The 19,958-nt window shown below is 34.5% G+C and overlaps 1 protein-coding gene across 2 annotated transcripts in view; it reads left to right on the top strand.

The window, feature by feature from the left end:
* Positions 1–14,568, top strand: part of LOC117100763 (origin recognition complex subunit 4-like) — a 23,535-nt gene extending 8,967 nt beyond the window's left edge. For both annotated transcript variants that reach the window (XM_033240572.1, XM_033240573.1), the window contains exons 7-12: positions 210–383; positions 4,687–4,773; positions 5,775–5,883; positions 7,681–7,776; positions 12,452–12,519; positions 13,785–14,568. In XM_033240572.1, coding sequence (XP_033096463.1) covers positions 210–383; positions 4,687–4,773; positions 5,775–5,883; positions 7,681–7,776; positions 12,452–12,519; positions 13,785–13,967 — 717 coding nt within the window. In that variant the 3' untranslated portion in view covers positions 13,968–14,568. The remainder of the gene's footprint in view (positions 1–209; positions 384–4,686; positions 4,774–5,774; positions 5,884–7,680; positions 7,777–12,451; positions 12,520–13,784) is intronic.
* The last annotated feature ends 5,390 nt before the right edge of the window (positions 14,569–19,958 follow it).

The following is a 19,958-nucleotide window of genomic DNA, read 5'->3' as shown; positions in this document are numbered from 1 at the left end:
ATATATATATATACACACACATACATTAAATTTTTGTTTTATACTGTATGTTCTTATTATTATTTATATCACATTTAATTTATATAATTTTTATATTTTTTGCCTTCCAGTTGTTGAACATGAGTAGGAATTATGTTTTTGCTTATTTTCACAATATATCTTAAGGCAATGTGTTTGTCAACTGAACAATATTTTCCTCATGGTATTAGGATGTTGTTGAACTGCTGGAGAAAAGAGTCAAGTCTCGCTTTTCTCATCGTCAAATACATGTATTCAATACCTTGACCTTTGACCAGTTCATGCAGGTTGCCGAAAAAAAGTTGCAATTACCAAAGGATTTCAAAGATAAAAGTTTTATGAAGCAATGGCATGAAAATGTGAAGGTATGAAAAACATTAAAAAAGAACACAATATTCAGGTGGGATGTTTGCTTCCATTACCACACTATTTTTCTCCCTTGTTCTGTATTCTAAGTTTAAGATTAGGGTGATCAATTGTAGTAACATGTGCTTCATATCAATACCATTATATACAATGTTTTTGTTTTTTTGTTTATGACCCAAAGTATAAGGAGATATATTGAACTTACATGATTTACTGTTGATCCACCAGCATGTTAAGAAAGTGTAACTGCTGATGTTATTGTATGTTGTTTATTTTTATGTCTCCCTTATTAATGTACCATTTTTTTATAATAATAATAATAATAATATAGAAATTTATATAGCGCCTTTTGCCAAAGGATACAAGGCGCTTAGAAAAGGTTTATTGTAGGAAGAGGATTATTTAGGAAATAAGTGTTATTTATAGTGTTATGATTGTTGTTATTGTATTTTTGTTTCTTAAATTTTTTTCAATTTTTGTACATTTTCCTTTAGTTATTTAATATTGTAATGTGTCTTCCTAATTTTTATTTTAAATGATTTAACTGGTGTATTTTAAATATTTTAAACATTTTTAATATTACTTAAAATTTTTCTGTATATTTAAAATTTTCCTTAAATTTGCAATAAAGCATCTTGAATCTTGAATGACTGGTTGGTCATGATGACACCTCACCTCAGTGTTTTTGAGGTTGATATGTGCCTTTAGTCATCTTGATGTTTTTGGTGACTGGTCATTTTCAATGGGGAAAGCGGGGTCTTGACATGCCCTGCCTCTTACACCAGTTGTGTTATTTTTTATGTTCATTTCATCTTGGTTTTTTTGGTTTCATCTTGGTTGGTTTGTTTCATCTTGGTTGGTTGGTTTGTTTTCATCTTGGTTGGTTTGTTTCATCTTGGTTGGTTGGTTTGGTTTCATCTTGGTTGTTTGACTGGCTTGGTTTCATCTTGGTTGGTTGGTTTCACCTTAGTTGGTTGGTTTGGTTTCATCTTGGTTGGTCGGTTTGGTGTTCAATTCATCTTGTTTTCAAAACTCCAATGGTTTCTCCAAACTTGACAATATTGAAAGCGGAAACAGATTGGTGTAGCGTGAATGGTTTGGATTCCCAACCTCGAGGACGGAGTTTCAATCCCTCGCTGTGTACTTCACTTGTGTCCTTGAGCAAGGCACTTTATCTGCATTGCTTCTCTCCACCCGGAGTAAAAGTGGGTACCTGGTGGGGTTGCCTGCTACTGCACCAATATGGCAGCAACACTTAAGCATGTGGACCCAATGACCAGGGAAACAGAACACTTCATAACCTAGAGGAAGGGCACTATATAAATAACCAAATAACAAAATATTATTACTGTATACATTTCAGATTTTGAATCATCAAGAAGGAAACACATGGAGTAATAACTTTTGGATCCAGATGATTTTTTTCAGTTGTCAATATCTTGTTCTGCTTGTCCCATTTCTCAGCCTGTTTTTTAACCTTTTATGTTTTTTTTTTAACCTGAACCAGATCTACACTTAGGAATGTGCTATACCAATTTGACACATCTTTGATTGTTGCCTTGCGCTTATGAGGATAGAATCAATCATATTCTGCCTGTTGTTATCAGATAAATTACTGAGTCATTTGTAACATGGTATTTGCTTGAAATAGCAGTGTTCTCCCGATTGAAAAATGTTTACTGGTAAATTTTTTCATATAAAGCCATAAGCACGCGCAAAGTGGAATTCAATGGCTTCAAAAAACAATACATATATAGTAGTCATAGCCTAGGCCTGGACTGGAATGATGTTCATTTATTGAAAGAAGGCCAGCCTAGGCTACCTAGGCCTAATAAGTGCTTTTTTTGTATTGTACCACCACACAATTTTTACTGGTTGGTCAGTTATTTTTACTGGTAAAATTGATGGCTAAAACGGCTTTGAGAGAACACTGGGTGCTAATCACAATCAAGCATTTGTCAGATATAGTTTTCCTTGATTTCAGACCATTCTTAAACCTGTTTTCCACTAGGTAGTCCGGTTCCTGAACTCTGATTGGTTGGGCACTTTTTTTCGCTTTTTGAAGCGAAAACTCCAACGGAATTGTGAATGTGCATGCTCATGAACCGACACTTTCGACTCTCTCGAATAAATTCGCAAGTGGGAAACAGACATCCTTTCCCCCATAGTGATCTAGATTACCTTGCTCATTTGTTGATTTCCTGATAATCATTTTGGCAAACCAGTGTTAGCAATGGTGGAACATATGGCTTGAGTACCTTACTCTATTATATATAATGCATTACCATACAAGCAAATCTGAATAAAACATTGTGCTTCTTCTTATAATTAACCCTTTCCAGTCGTATGGCGTCGCGACGACGCCCTCTTCAACCATAATTTATAGCGAGGGGCGTCGTACGTACGCCCTGTATAGCTTTCATGATAATTATTTTATAGCTAGGCTGCCATCTATGGGATTTTTTAAGTGTGATATAGGAGTATTTCTGTAGAGGGCCTCCTGTATTTAGACCAAATACAATGCCTGTGCCCAGTAAAAACCTGGCATTTAGTGTAGGTAGATGAAGTAATTTCCCAGCTTTGGTACAGCCTCAGGCAATGGTAATGGGGCAGACTGGAAAGGGTTAACAAGTTTTTACTTTATGAAAAGGACATACCTAGGCTACTGGATACAAGCAAATTGCACAATGCTAAGCCTTGAGGATGCAATAATTAATCTACTTAACTTTTGTTGCTAAAAACAAAATAAAAAAGTAATGATGTTTATATAACCCTTCCATAGGTAATGTGTAAATGAGCAGCTGTTTGTTAGTAGGTAGATTAACCTTCATCATTCTTATTCCACCTTAACAGATGTCACTTCATAATAACATGACATGTGATGTTATCTGAAAATACTTGCACATGTCAACATTCACTCCCTTCTATCTACTGAAATTTATCCTTGAACTGGAAGCATTTGAATTAAACAAGTTTTTTTCATTTCACTGTCCTCATAATATGATATAACTTGGCTTTGAAGGTATGATTTTGTATGCATGAATGATTTTGAAAAGGACTGGGTATTGGTTGTTCTCTTAAAACATTTAAACAACCAACGAAAAATACGCCAAGTCTAAGGTATAAAGTTGTAGGCATTTTCCTATTTTATTCATGTTTATAGTAGCATTGTTTGTTATAATGGTTGTTCTCCATGTTTTGTATTCAATTTTTTTTTTCTCATTTATGTGCTAATCTGACAGAGGATCACAGTGAAATTACAGTATCTATGACAATCCACTTTATCTACAGTCCACCCATCTGTATCAATGGTACGGTCAGCAAATTGCTGGGAGTAACCTGCGATAAACTAACATCCATCAAGGAGAAGTATCACAACAGAAACAGGGAATAAACTTCAACCTTATATGCCCTAATGGCTCTATTTACCTACTTTATTTATTATTTCAAATGATGTTTGCCCTATTTGACATGTTATCGTGCTGAATGCTCAGTCATTCCCAAATGCTTGCCAAAAAAATCTCGCAAGTATTTTGTGTGGGAAACAAACCCATGCCCTCCAGATAACTAGCCTGGTGTCTTAACCACTCGACTCCCAAGATTGCGCTTGGATGCAAGCAAAGATATAATAACAAGATAGCGCTCTCCACGATTTACTTGTAACAAATAGAAGCCTTGATGTTCAATAAAAAGAAGCATAAAAAGTAATCATTTTGAGAGAGGGTATCCTAGTCGTTACCATGGTGGTGGTTAGAGATTCGCATGCAGAATTTGTGAGAAGTGCTATCTTTAGTTCATAATCTTTGATGTCGAAGTTGAGAAGATATCACTTTTGCAAGAGGGCACACTACACTGTGTTAAATGCATGCAGAAAACGCGGAGAAATTCTATCTTTCTATCTTATCGTTATAAGATCTTTGGTGGCAAGTGATGAATCTGATTCCCTCTCCCCCTTCCCCTTCAAAAAGAAAAGAGCTCAGAATAGCATCGCAGTACTGCTGCTACTTGGGGATCGGATTGATCACCAGCCAGCATTAAGCTAGCCTCGCAACCATTTGGTAACGTACTGAGCAGGTCAGGTAGGTCAAACATCATTCTTATTTTTCCTCCTGACACAAAAACTACATCGGAATGTTTTATAATTGTCATTAACATTTTGTTAATGGTAAAACTATAGATAAAATGGGGGAAAAAAACAAAATAAGAAGTGTTTATTGACCCTAGATAAATAAGTGAATGGAGCAGCTGTTAGGAGTAATGGTACCTAAGATTAACCTATCGTTCTTATCCTACCTTTAATAGATGGCATTCCAAGACAAGACAATACTTGATGTTATGAAAAAACACTATGAAGTTCATAAGGATATACACTCTCTTCAAATTCTATTTGTAAGTTTGTTTGCAATGTGATACTTTAGTTCAGCAGTGTATGAATGGGCATATCCATGATTTGAATATCTGAGAAAAGATACTTTTTGTTCATTTAGACACTGTGCCAAGGATTACCAATCCATACATATTGCAAAATAAAGTTTTATATAATTTTATTTTATTTTTTATATAGGCCTAGCACTCTTTACCAGAGTCAATCTTTTCACAGAATCAATAATACACACTGTGCAACCTTCGGGGAGTATTCCCAGTTATGCGTGTAATCAGCAGGGGCGGATCCAGAGATGTCTAAAAGGTGGGCCGAAAGTGGGGCCGATCGAGATAACACCACCAAAGGGGATCCGGGGCATTCCCCCGCAAAATTTTTGTTTTCAGACATCCAAAAATAATCTTTGAGGCATTTTGGCCGATCAATTTGTTCTTTTCCTTTCTTTTTTTTTTTCTTTTTTAACTTTCAAAAAAAGAGCGACTGGAGGCCGGCCCCGCCCCCCCCCCCCTTTAAATCCGCCCCTGATCAGCATTACTAATCAATTCTGAAATCATTCACCTCCTACCAGGTACCCTATTATACTCTTGGCTGAAGAGAGGGGAATGCAGATAAAGTGTCTTGCCTAAGGACAAAAGCATTGTGACGCATTGATCTCATTGATTTGCCATGCAAAGCTTTATAACAATACTTCATGTATCGGATTAATAAACAATTAAAATTAAGTATTAATGTGAAACACAGCATTAAAGTTTAATGTGTGGTGCGCAGATTAAATGACTTGAAACATAATGGCTGCCTATTTTCACAGATCACTGTATTCTTTATGTAACATGGTTTTTTTTATGTTGTTCAAGTTTCTGTAGAACATTTGACAGATGACATTTTCATTTTTTTTCAACTATCAATATATTATACCGTAATCACAGATGCTTCATAACATTGCAAGATTAATACTTGTCCAGTGTAATATATCCTAAAGGAAAATAGTTTTTTTTTCTTAACCTTTCAGATGTACCCACTTTCAAAAGTGTCAGCACTCAGACCGCACCTATCTGCAGCCGATTTCGTGGAAGCAGCCCGTTTGCAATCATTGGATGCTAAGCCTGCTATGCTTCATGGTGAGATAAGCAAAACCTACATAAGGATTTGACATTTGAAATAGTACATATGTTCTGAGAGGGTTACAGTATTCAGTAATATAGATGTGATTGACAGCACTTTTAAATCTAACACATTTGGATGGATGAGTTTATTCGGTGTAACCACCAAGGATAGCCCACGAAAGTCTAGAAGAAGACTTATTTCCAGTGGGGTCCTTCTGGTGGTGATTGGGCAGTACACCGGGAGACAATACCCTACTCTTTTCCGAAGAGTGTACTGTGTTCTTTAATGTGCACATGGGCCATAATGCACACAAGACCAACAGCTTAAAGGTCTCAACCGAAAGACGGTGCGCTATCGTAACTTGTGTTTCAGCCCTCCAGCTGAAACACAAGGAGAGCAGCGATGGAATTGAACCAGCAACCTATGGATCTCTGGTTGAGCGCACACACAGTGGCTACCACCAATTTAGCCAACTGAGCTAAAGCTGCTCTTCTTCAAACAAAATGCTTTCAACTTGTTCAAGTGGTTTCTTTTTTCTTGCTGTACATTTACCCTACTTCAGTTTAATTTTCTCAGTAAAATATACACAAAAAAAAACAAATGGCGCAATGTAATAAATAATAGAATGCCTGGAGAGAGAATGAACAGCTTTGCTTTTATTTTTTTATCTAGAGAGGAATGAATCAAATAGCAAAGTGCTATTAGTAACTCCATAATGATGAGCTACTTCCCTAGGCAGTTCAGTATATGTTCCATTTGTTTCAATGAATGGGATAATAGATATATAGAGGCTGTTGCAGAAATCCTGATGTGGTTTTTTCCTGACTTTATTTTCTATAAAAACATTAGCATTTACAATAGGAAACATGAGTGGATAAAAGGAAACGAGTAAACATTTTGTCATATTAGAGACAGGGCTCAAACATTACAGTAAACATTACATCAATAATAAAAGACAAATAAAAAATATTTTTTAGCAGTATTCTAAAGAAAGAAAGAGTACATAAATAAATAAATATCTAGAGGCTTTCTAACTGTGCACAAACACTGGACCTTTTTAAAAAACAAAAATAAATAGAGAGCAAGGAAGCTGATGTTATTAAATATGATTATTATTGGATTGGATTTATTCAGTGTAAACACAAAGAATAACCCACAACTGAAGAACACTTATTTTCAGTGGAGTCCTTCTGGTGGTGATTGGCAGCAGTGACGGATTCAAGGGGGGGGGGGAGTGGACCCCAGCCGGCCGGGCCCATCCTAAATTGTTCTAAAAATGTTTAAAAATATGGAGATTTAAAGAAAATTATATTCAAATTTTCAGGCTTGAGAGTGCAATTTCCGGCCATCTAGAGGTGTGATAATCACAAATGTTCTTTCTTTAGCCCCAACCATGGTGGGTCTGAGGTGGTATAGATCCTCCATCTGTGAAAGTACCTTCCTGGGCCCCCTCTATTCTGAATTTCTCGATCCGCCACTGGGCAGTACACAAAAAGACAATCTCCTGCTGTTTTCTGAAAAGTGTACTGCGTTTTTTAACATACACATGGGCTGTATTGCACAAGGATGGCCAACAGCTTAAACGTTTCATCCGAAAGAAGGTACTGTACGCTATTGAAACTTGCATTTCAGCCATCTAGCTGAAACACAATGAGAGAAACGATGGGACCAAGAGATCTCCGCAGTTCAGCGCACACATAGTGACTACCACCAGTTTAGTCGTCTGAGCTAAGCTGTTCTCTCCAATGTTGGTATTATTGTTGTCTGCGGTGATTCAAAATGTGTTAATTTATGTTTTCTTGTCCTGACAGGTGTATCTGTTCTGCAGCTTTGCCTCATTATAGCTATGCGACATTTGGTGGACATAACAGAGGGTGAACCATTCAACTTTGAGATGGTATACAATGGTCAGTAGCATGTTGCTCAGCATATGTACATTTAAATGATTTCAAATGGAATTAAATTTGTAAAGGCCAAAATACAAATGTCTCTATGCATTGCAGAAACAAGTGTAAAGATGTATGGATACGTTTATTTCAAAATTCGTATAATGCTATTTTAATATGTTTATAGCACCTGTATAACCATTGCAAGTATGTAGTAACATAATAAGAAAATTGAGTAAAGTAAAGTAAATTCTGTGTTATTACCCTTGTAGAATTCATAGAATTTTGAGTTCGGATGTATTGTCCCTTGAAAGTGGCAAAAAAAATCATAAAAAATAATTTTGAAATTAACTTGCCCATTTTTAAGTAACATAAAAATTATCAACTTGGACATAGAAATTAGTGTATTTAAAAAATGTTTACACATCATTTTACAGTGTAAAATGATAGAAATACTTCCAGTCACTGAAAGTGTTTTATTATCTTTATTATAATTACTAGTTTAAAATCAGGGTACACATTTTTTTAATTAAATAATTTTTATGCTCAATTTAATAATTTGTATGTTACTGCAAAATGAGCAAGTTAATTTCAAAATTATTTTTTATGATTTTTTTTGATAGTTACAATTTTTTGGTATTTTGCAAGGGACAATATTTCTTTAACTTAAATATATAAAACAAGAAATGAAATTTATATACAGTAACAAAAATAACCATGACTTATTTGTGTATACACAATTTGCCATATAATTTGAGATATTGAAATGGTATATTAAATGCTATAGATATGCATGTCTTGTTGTTATGATGCATATAAAAACGTAAGAAAAAAAATTGAGCTATAAATCATAATACATAAAATGGGCCTTATGTATTTGTTTTTAATAGTTATTCAGAAATCTTTATTAGTGTTTTGTAAATATTTAAACAAATTTCTCCACTGGGCTTGAAATTAAATTAATAATATATTAGAGTCTTTATACCTTTTGTTGTTATTACAGTACATAAGAAGATATGATGAGAAATTTTATCATGGTTGTTAGTAGTGGTGCATAAATAGGTCTCGTATAATAGAATTGTTCCAATACTATATTTAAACATGTTTTATGAGGTGCAATATAAAAAGATATTAACTGCTCCGTGAATTTCAGTAAAGTAAGTAAACTGATGTGGAATTTGAACCAACAGTGTTTGGAGTACCATTACAACACAAGCCTGGTTCTCACAAGAGCCCTAGTATCCGGATCGGGAGCTAAACGTTAGTGCTAACCGTTAGCACCTGCATGAGAACGCCCGATCGGTTAGTGCTAACCGTTAGCGGTATCCGGATACGCTAGCGGTTAGCAAGCGCTATCGGTTAGCAAGTTGAGGGCATTTCTATCATCAACCAATCACATGTACGCGTTAACAATTTCAGGTTCTTATTGGCCAGTAATTCGATCATCATATTGTTGGTATCCAGATCGGGATTTTCTCGTATGGACGCACAGCAGCTAACGGTTAGCAGGATCCGGATCTTGCTAACCGTTAGCTGCTGTGTGAGAACATGGCCACTAGCTATGAAAAGTTGTGATAGTTAGGCAAGAATTTTTGTATACCTTGTTTCGCAAACTTAAATCATTAGAGGAGGGCAAAAAAAAAAATAGAGTTTTTTTTTTTTTTTTTTTTTAGCAAATGGTTTTGCCAAAAACTTTCAGATGGAGTAGAAAATAAAAATAAAATGTTATTGTTGAATGTAAACAGTGTACTAATTTTATTTATTTATTTATTCAGGTATAAACATATAAAAAACAATTACAAAACGGCAGCAGAAACTGAAATGGTTTGCATCACAAAACCTAGTAATGGGATTCAGTAATGGGATGGTAATATATTTAAATTTGGGTAATTCCATGTCAAATCAACCAAAAAAAAACCTCAATCTCTCGGATTTTGTTCAAATTTTTGTATGTTGTTGAGGCCCATGAGAAACGATCAGAAATGAAAAATTTTTTCTCTAGGCCTCCTAATTAGCGAGATATCTGCTAACGAACTTTTGGCTAATTAGCGATACCTTGCGTGTTTAACCGACCATATCTCGAAAAGTATGGCACCTACAGAGCTGATTTTGGTGTCATTTTAAAGCTTTTGAGTAGCTCTATAACTTTATTAATAAATGCTAAGTCCTCAATTCAAATATAAAAAAGTTATGACAGGTTGTAAAGTTCAAAGTTGAATAAAAAAAATATATATCTTTTTTTTTTTTTGAAATTCACAGCAAAATCTGCAATGACCAAGACTATTCCTGGTTCAAGTGTACTCCTTAGATCTTGGAGGTAACCCGCTTGTTGCTTTGCAATGAAATCATGAGGTAATAATTTTTGAAGACCACTTACAAATGAGTCAAGAAAGTCTGAAACCACTTTTTGTACATTAACAGAGTAATGTGTGCTAATATGTGTATACTGTAGTATAACCAAAAGTAACTCTTCATTTAGGAATTTAGGTTTTAAAGTTGAATTACAATGTAAAATAAAAAGTCTCAATATAAATTAGTGATGGACACTTCCTTAACAGCAAGCAATTATACATATTACTGCATGCAATTTCAAAAATTAGGACATTTTTCAATTACATTATATTGTATTATGGAATCATTATTTTAAGAAGCATATTAATGTTCAATAAACTGATCAGTACATTGTATAAGAGACAGCGTACGCGTGTGTCAAACTTTTGAAATGCTCAAAATGGCCTGAAACACACAAAATATTTTGGTGCCCACTGAATATGATTTAGAAATGTTAGGATGATATGATCCTTCTAAACAAATAAATTATTAAATTATTTTTGTTATTAAGTTCTTTTTTTTCAAATAACTAAGGTGACACCAACACATAAAGGAATCGAGATATTGACAATTGCCATGAATTCCTAGGTGTAAAAAAAAATATCTAAGGAATCCCTCTTTGACATATAAAATACAAACACAGCTCAGAATAAACTTTTATTTTATATAAACTCCAACAATAATCCGGTATCAAAATAACACAACAACATTCCCATAAACATGCGTTTCAAAATAGAGCTCCAGAAAGCTTATATAACCTAGCTGTACAACTCCAGAGCATTCAAGAGCATTCCATATTGCCTAAGTTCCTCATTGTTACCTTACCTCATAGTTAACCAATTAGGCTTATTTACCTCTATAGTACCCAAGATTCCAGAAGCTTTCAATATATTACTCTTTGATTCTACATGGTTTCATGTGTTCCTATAATTACCAATGTAGTTTACATTGTTTATTTGGTCAATTAAATGTTAGTCTAGAATGTTCAATGTATTAAATATATTAAAGGCAGGCAAGGAATGGTAATTTATTACAATAAATAAACTCACACACTTTTAATTCTGGCTGTTGTTTTGCAAGCTTCTTGCGGCATTGTGTGCAAATCTTCTGTCCTCTTTTAAGATTAAGATTTGGATGGTCTGCAATAAGCTTTTCAGTTACTTCCCTTAAACCTGATTTGTTCTTTTTTTTATGTACTCCAAATGGATCAAAGCAGAAAGTCTGCCTTAATATATAATGAGTCTTGCTTTGTGACATCTTGAAATGACTTCAGAAACTATTCTGAAAAATCCTGATACTGTAGGTCAGTGCTAATCTGGGATTTTCCAATGGGAATACCAGGTTCCTATTTTGAAATTCAAAGAAATATCCACCTGGAAAATCCCAAGGAATTTCCACCTGAGAATTTTCAAGTGATGCAAGTTTAATTTTCTCATACCTACATATAAAACTAAGCAGTATGGTGTACTATTGGTTTTCTTATATAGGTACAATACTGTGTTATTATACGGAAAATGCAATTTCGAATTGACAAGTATACATAATACTTGCTCATTGTTCAGGAACTTTTGGAGCGCCCATCACCAAACTTATAGGGAAGCTTCTTTACATTATTAGGTATCTCTAACATGAATTTCAAAAAAAAAAAAAGATATATATTTTTTTTATTCAACTTTGAACTTTACAACCTGTCATAACTTTTTTATATTTGAATTGAGGACTTAGCATTTATTAATAAACTTATAGAGCTACTCAATAGCTTTAAAATGACACCAAAATCAGCTCTGTAGGTGCCATACTTTTCGAGATATGGTCGGTTAAACACGCAAGGTATCGCTAATTAGCCAAAAGTTCGTTAGCAGATATCTCGCTAATTAGGAGGCCTAGAGAAAAAATTTTTCATTTCTGATCGTTTTTCATGGGTCCCAACAACATACAAAAATTTGAACAAATTCCGAGAGATTGAGGTTTTTTTTTGGTTGATTTGACATGGAATTACCCATTTATAAAATTATGAAGAAATATATATATATATATACATACATACATACATACACACACACATACACACACACACACACACACCCACACACACACATACATACATATTTTTGAAGATTTCAATGCATGCTGCAATAGAGAAAAGCTTTTATTTTTTTCTGAAATTTCCATTGTTTTGTGGTGGCGTGTGCGCTAATTGTGCAAAAATAAAATTGTATTTTTATTTGAAATCATCATTATTGGCGGGCGACGGGTTTCGCTAAACAAGGTATTAAAAAAAATCTTTCCTTACTCATTTATCAATATGAAAACAGAATATCATAAAACCTTACAACCAATTTAATTGGAATTTTTTTTCTTCCAGAATATTTAAAGTTTTTACAGAAGAAATCACATTCAATTCAAAGTTATGACAAGGCAATTGTGCTTAAGGTATCACTATTCAGTACTTCCATTTTTATTATCCCTGTTTTTAGATCTTTGATTTATATCTTTACTTTAAATGTCACTGCTCAGCATAAACTTCTCTTAGATTATTTTTTGCTGAACACATTTCAGTAATCGTGTACCTAAAGCTCATGGGAAATATCTTCTGCCAATCAAGTAGTCGATAATTTATCATCAACATTTTCAAGAATAGATCTAATACAGTCTTTTAATATCATTTTTTATGTGTAGCAGTGGTGGGAGAAGTTTTCCAATTTCATACTGATTTAGAACACATTACACTCTAATATGTTGTAAATCTATTGAGATAATAATAACATTAATTTTGACATTGTATCAGGTTCAAGCTCTTATGGATTAGATGTAGCTTAATCCCAATTCCCACAGCGATGTTATTTCTATAAACTCATTCTCAGATGGGTAAATAGAAGCTCTGGATTCATTACAACAAGTAATGGTAATGGCTGTATATTTATTAAGCATGTCTCTATGTGCTTGAAATGCAAAGTCTTAGAAGCAGAAAATAATGCCAGCAAATTAACTTATATTACAAGTTCATGTCTTCCCATACATGGTTAACTCTAGCACTTTTTGATTTTGTCAACTGTGTTAGGCCAGTAACCAGGGGAGCCTAGTGATCCAGGGGAAAAGCACCTGAGAAGTGCGGGGAAACACTCTTGGAGCTGAAGTAATTATCCTTATTCAACTTGGAAATTGGACCTTTGTAACAGATACATATGGACACAAACATTTCTTAACTCGCCTATCTCTCAATCAATCAGTCAATCAATCAATCAATGTAAAATCCTCTATGTGAGGACCAATCAAAGAGCCAATTTGAACTGAGTTCTATGATGCAAAAAACTGGAGCATTTTTAATTTTCAGTGGAAAATTAGCTCAGTGCAAAGAGTACAGTATATCCTTAAATCTTATGATTATTTTTAGCTACTCCTCCAAAATCTTTAAATTAACTGCAGTTTAAGTTTAGATCTTTAGAAAATGTCACTGCCTTAAATCATGTCACAAGAAGCACCTGTTTAACAGTTTACAGAAACCTAATTGATCCTTCTATGTATTTTCGTCTATGCTTTCATTTGGTCCCAGATTTGGTTTGCTTGGTGAGCACTCAAGCAGATTTGACTCTATACAAATATCAATCATTATTTTACTATTACATTATTTAGATTGCACATAAAAGTTTGTAGCCTATTTGGAAATTCCTTGAGACATATTGTTTTGTTTTTTTCAGGCATTTGAACAGCTTGTTGCTATAGAACTTGTTCACCCAGCAGATAACTCAACACGCACTCAGAAAGAATATCGACCAATGAACATTCTTCTTACAAAATCACAGCTAGTGGAATCTCTGAATAGTTACCAGGGTTGCCCATCCGAAATTAAACATTGGGCTGTGCACCCGGTACTTTCCTGATAAACAACCACTATTATATTAAGATTACAGGGTCAACTACCGAGAGTGCAACTAATTCTATGATCATCAGAATGGCATCACCAGAATGGCATCCATTTAACGACAATTAGAATGGCAATTTATCCTATAGTCACCAGAAGTGCACTCGGATTGACAATGCATTTATTGATAATGAGAATTGCAATTACCTAGTGATCATCAGAATGGCACATCACCAGAATGACATCCATCCAGTGACCATTAGAATGGCAATTTATCCTATAGTCACCAGAAGTGCACTCGGATTGACAATGCATTTATTGATAATGAGAATTGCAATTACCTAGTGATCATCAGAATGGCACATCACCAGAATGACATCCATCCAGTGACCATTAGAATGGCAATTTATCCTATAGTCACCAGAAGTGCACTCGGATTGACAATGCATTTATTGATAATGAGAATTGCAATTACCTAGTGATCATCAGAATGGCACATCACCAGAATGACATCCATCCAGTGACCATTAGAATGGCAATTTATCCTATAGTCACCAGAAGTGCACTCGGATTGACAATGCATTTATTGATAATGAGAATTGCAATTACCTAGTGATCATCAGAATTTTTATTCAACGTTTCGCTTTTATTTAAGCATCATCAGGAATAATGATGGCAGCAGAAATGACTAGTAGGGCCTGTTTTTGACCTGATTTGATTTGATGGTTTAGTTTTAGGAGATTATAATTGAAGTTTAACTTCTTTTTTTTTTGGTTAAATTCGTCAGCTTTTTAAAAGCTGATTAACCAGTTCATTTCCACCAAACACAACCATGTGGTTGAACAAGAAACACCAACGACTTTTAGCATAACATATTGATCATATTTTGAATAACTCGTGAAAAGGCCGCTTTGGGCGGCCTTTTGCGAGGCTGTGAGGTATTTTGGGCGGGTTCAGATATTTGCAGGAGGGAACAGGAAGAAGGGAACTTCTGTATAAATTAACATAAGTTAAAATTACTTGGCGAACCGTCTTCTGTCTTGTCACACTCCCATCTTTTTAGAGACTTAAAAAAGCCAACAATTAGCCTGAAAAATTATTCTCATAAATCACTCGATTTCCCCTACACCCCTACAAGAAGAAAAAAAGCTGCTATTTACCCGACATCTTCACACTTTTTTGTCAGCTAAAAAGCACTCTAACATGTTAAAGGTGGTGGGGAGGTCTGGACGTCGACGACCCCCCCCCCCCCAGGAGTATCATTTAAATAATCATTCTGTGAAGGCAAGTCAGCCAAATGCTGCAAATATTGCCATATATAACAAAATGTTCTAAAGCATAATAATGAATACTGCTACGGTAACTATAATTTTAGAAAGACCTTTGCAAGTGAAAGTCAAATTACCTTTTGAATAGAGAAGAACATGACCCAATAATAATTTTTATAATGTTAAAGCAAGTAAGATAGGAATACTGGTAAAGAATATGTTAAAAATGGAGTATATACAATACATGCTAAAATTTTGTGATGGATGTAACATTCCTTATTCGTCACGTATTGACTTATTTCAGTTATTAACATGGTCACTTTGTATTACATTTTATTCCATTATATTTAGTGAACATATACGCGTTTGTATCAGCCTCACTCACTGGATGGTACATAATAAATACTCTGCTGGTCTTTTCTCTGTACTGTATTAACGTAATTTGAATAATAAATTCTTACACGTGTTGCTTTTGTAGCGTGACAAGTCCTCGTTTAATATTTTGTAGATTTTTTCTTTTTTTTTTTTTTTTGCAAAATTATTTTTTATGATATTTTAATGGATAAGTAGGATCTCAAAATATACCAATAATGGTAAGACATTTAAAATAATTGTACTACGATATATTTCTCAAATTGGTATATGATAATAATACCCCATTATTGACACCTTCAATAAAAGAGATCAAAATGTTACACGAAATCGACATCTTGTCGTTATAATGTGTATCAAATAAAACAATGTGTACTTATAGACTAAAAAGTTTTCGAATCGTGAAGTGTGACGGAAGATATGACGTATTTAATTATAATAATGCCTGTAAATCAGGTTTCATAAAAGCAACATGTAAAAGGTTGACTTAATCATAATTGTATTTATGTCAATTTATTTCACTGAGATCTTGAAGATCAATATATATCCGTCTGTATGTTTTCTCTGTTGAAATCGTCATATTATTATGTGATTTATCGTCTGACAAATGTAGTCAACTTCGTTTAGATAGCTTTCCATTGGAATGATTCGTCAACAATTTTTTTTTCTCCTTTCCTGGAATTAACGGTGATTACAATCCATCAAAAAGCTACTGTTGTGTTTTAATGTTACTAGATTTATCATCTTCGTGTGGTTGACACCGTGATTATGTGATTTTATTTCATGGCTTCATAAGTGCCGCTGCGCTTTATAAAAAGTTTATGTGGCACTGCTTTTATTTCAAATGGAGTGTTAAAATGGTCCCGTAATTGTATTTAAGACCTATGTCTTTTTGCAACGTAAGTTTTATATTTTCGTGACTGACTCGTTGTTTAGTCAATACTTGCTGACACAAACAACTTCTATAATTGCTGCTTAGACGCAGAATATTGTATTATGGTACTATAGTAAATGTTGTTTTGTTTTTAGTTAATTCGATAGACACAAGGTAACTTTATTACCTTATAATAATGATACTAACGATATGTCTTAACATACATATTAAATTAGTAGTAAATCTAAAATTTATAGAAATAAACTGAAAACAGAAAATTACTGTAAAGATGACCTAAAATAACATTATCCAAATGAACTTCAAATGTGTAACTATTGCAAATGCAAACAATAATATACCAAAAAAACACTTGTCATGCAGTGTGGTTGATAAGGCAGTATATTATTAACCAGTGCAGTGGCGTACCCCTCGTTCAGAGGTTTAAAAAATCTTCTTCATAATTAATGTTATGTGCCATTTTCCGACATCTGGAAGTTCCAAATTTTTACAGCTGTCTAACCTCAGCCTCAACCATGGTTGGATGAGGTGGATGGTAGTTTCCATAAACTTTAGGTATCCATGGCCAAGTGCCGTTTTCGGGCAGTCTCAAATTTTTTAAATATACTCATCTGCGTCCCAAACCATAGTGGGGCTCAAGTAGATATCGTAGATTTTGTACTATGCAAGTGCTTTTTTCTGGTATCATGACTCAAATTCTTTAAATTTTCCAACCATGGTGGGGCTCAGGTGGATGTGGTAGTTTTTTAAATGTAGGGGCCTAAGTGTTTTAAGTGCAATTTCGGGCACCTATTTATTTAATTCGGATTTATTTTTACTCATTTTGTCAAAAATAAAAAGAATTAAAATGTAATTTAAGTTCCATTTTCGGGCATCCATGTACAAAATAAAAGTTTTTAACGTCACCGCCAACCAAGGTGGCGCTGACTTGGTGTGGGCTCTCATTATTTTTAGCGCCTCCCCCCCCCCCCACCATTCCCAACTGGTAACCACAGGGTTAAAATTTAGGTATAACATTTATGAAATATATAATTCAATGGTTGAAAATATTTTCTGCAAAAAAGTTGATTATATTTTCATTTCAAATATTAAAAGTTGTTTGATTTTCCAGTAGAGGGTCAAGGCTCCCCCACCCTCCAATTAAAAGAATTATAGAATAAAAAGGAAAATTGTAATCAAATTCAATCTGAGAGTGCTATTTCCCGGCCATCTATGGGTGCCATAATCATAATATTTCTTACCTCAGCCCCACCATGGTTGGGCCCCCTCTATTACCAATTCCTGTATCCGCCAATGGTTTCTCAAAAGTGAGATCATTAGCAGGCTAAACAATAACCGCTGTAATACTAATAATAAATAGTCATTTTTTAAAACATAAAGTATCACATTTTTTGATGAGGTCGATGTGCAATTTACTATTACATTTTAATATTATATGGGTCGCGGCTTGTCTGGGAAATCACAAATTAGGTCCCGTCCCAGAGAAAAAGGTTTGGAAAGCGGGGATCTGCACTATCAGATTGTATGTGAAAAAAAAAATGTTATGTGCCCATATGTAGGTACGATGACGTCATATCACATACTATCAAATTGTATCAAAAAAAGTTGAACATGTTCAACTCTTATTTTCCATCCCATTTTATGTGACGGTTTTTTGATGAAATTTGATAGTGTGGACAAAGCTTAAGATAATCTGATTGTATTTGTTGTCAAAAGATATTACAAACTTTTAAGGTGGTCGCTTACGGGAGGTGGCCTAAATCATAAGAAAAATCCGAAAGTAAAAAGTGGCTTACGAAGTATCAAATGCATTGATTAGACAAACAGGACCATGGACTAGGTGATCGCTTACGGGAGGTGGTGGCACAGGGAGGTTAAACTGTATTATACCATGGAAGAGTTAATTTACAATCTTTCCTGATTTTACCAAATAATACTGTAATAAATTACAGTGTTTTCATTTGCTGCCTAGTTACGGGTAACCAGAGAGTTACCCACGATTGTAAGAAAATGTTTTTATTTCAACTTTCATAGGCCTATTACTGTACGCACAACATTCGCGATTTATTACTGCATCACTAAGTTACTCTAAATCATAGGAGAGTGCATGGCTTACATTCCACATATATATTTTGTTCACATTACAGATCATTTACTTAATAATCAAAACTCCTTCCCTCCCCCTCCTCTGGGTGCCCCATGAGCATGATGATAGAACATTAGAATTGCAATTGGTGCATATAGGAGAGGTGGTGGTGGCAGCGGTTGCAGTCCTGTCCCTCTGTCTGAATTTTCGTGGGTGCCGGGGCGTTCAATTTTCATATTAACCATTTCGCTTATTATGCCCTGGGAAAGGCATTTTGAATTCTTTCAATCTCTACCCGGGAATGTAAGATCATGGAGGTATTTTTTATACCTCCATAGTAAGATTAGACTACCAGAGGATGCTGTGACATTAAAATATGGTCGTATTTAGGTTAGGCATACGCAGTGCTTCATTATCCTACACTCACGGCTTAGATTACTGTACTCCGATCTCTCTAGTGAAATCAGTGATCAGTGGTAATAATGTTGTTATTGTAAAAGGCCTAGAAATATCGAACATTATTATTGTTATCACCAGCATCTCGTTAAGCTAAGTAATGAACCAATGAAACCATAGCAAATAAAGAATTGTATCTATGAGACGCGCAGAAGCGAATAAATTAAGCAATGAATACCATATAAAATGTTATTTTCATTCTTATTCATGTAAAGCTACACGCCACTATGCTAATGGAACTTGCTATGGTTCTACATAAATTTTGTCTTAATATTAAGTTGTTTTTAGCTGCTGTTTACAGAACTTGAACTAGAACATTGGGATTGGAAGGCAAGCAAGCATAAGATTTGAGTCTTTCAATTGAGCTGATCCCCACTTCATATTTGCGCAGCCAGAATCATTGGCCATTCGTAAGTTCAAATCGACATCGAGTGACGTTTAAACATTTAGGCCTAATAGTCATTTTTACTAATATACAGTTTATTTTCAGAGCTTTTCTCTCATGTCGTTGCCAAATGTCAAATTGATGTATTATAGGCCTAAACAACTGTATAATATACCGTAGCCTACAGGCTTCTGATTCGGACCGAATAGATCTCTTTTCCCCGACGTTGGGGGGGGGGGCTAAGCTCCCCCGACGAGGGGATATAGCCCCCCTCCCCCTCACACTGGCGCCACCATGGTCTTCACTAAGTTGTACAACAAACCCACATACCTATTTATTACTGTACTGTAGACATTGTCCTCCTATGATATAGGCCTATGTAGTTTAAGTTTTTAGTAACACTGTTTTTTATAATGTGTACAATATAAGGGATTTTATGCCGAAATATAAGATAAACATATCATTGTTATTTATAATGACCGAGTTGGCGTGTCATAGTCGTTGCAAAATTAATATGCATGAACATTTTTTACGGTAGATTGTTTTCACAG

This window comes from Anneissia japonica, unplaced genomic scaffold (genome assembly GCF_011630105.1).
Source record: "Anneissia japonica isolate Jap-2015-1 unplaced genomic scaffold, ASM1163010v1 scaffold670_len1213532_cov191, whole genome shotgun sequence".
Taxonomy (NCBI): domain Eukaryota; kingdom Metazoa; phylum Echinodermata; class Crinoidea; order Comatulida; family Comatulidae; genus Anneissia; species Anneissia japonica.
This window is presented reverse-complemented; position numbering and strand designations above follow the sequence as displayed.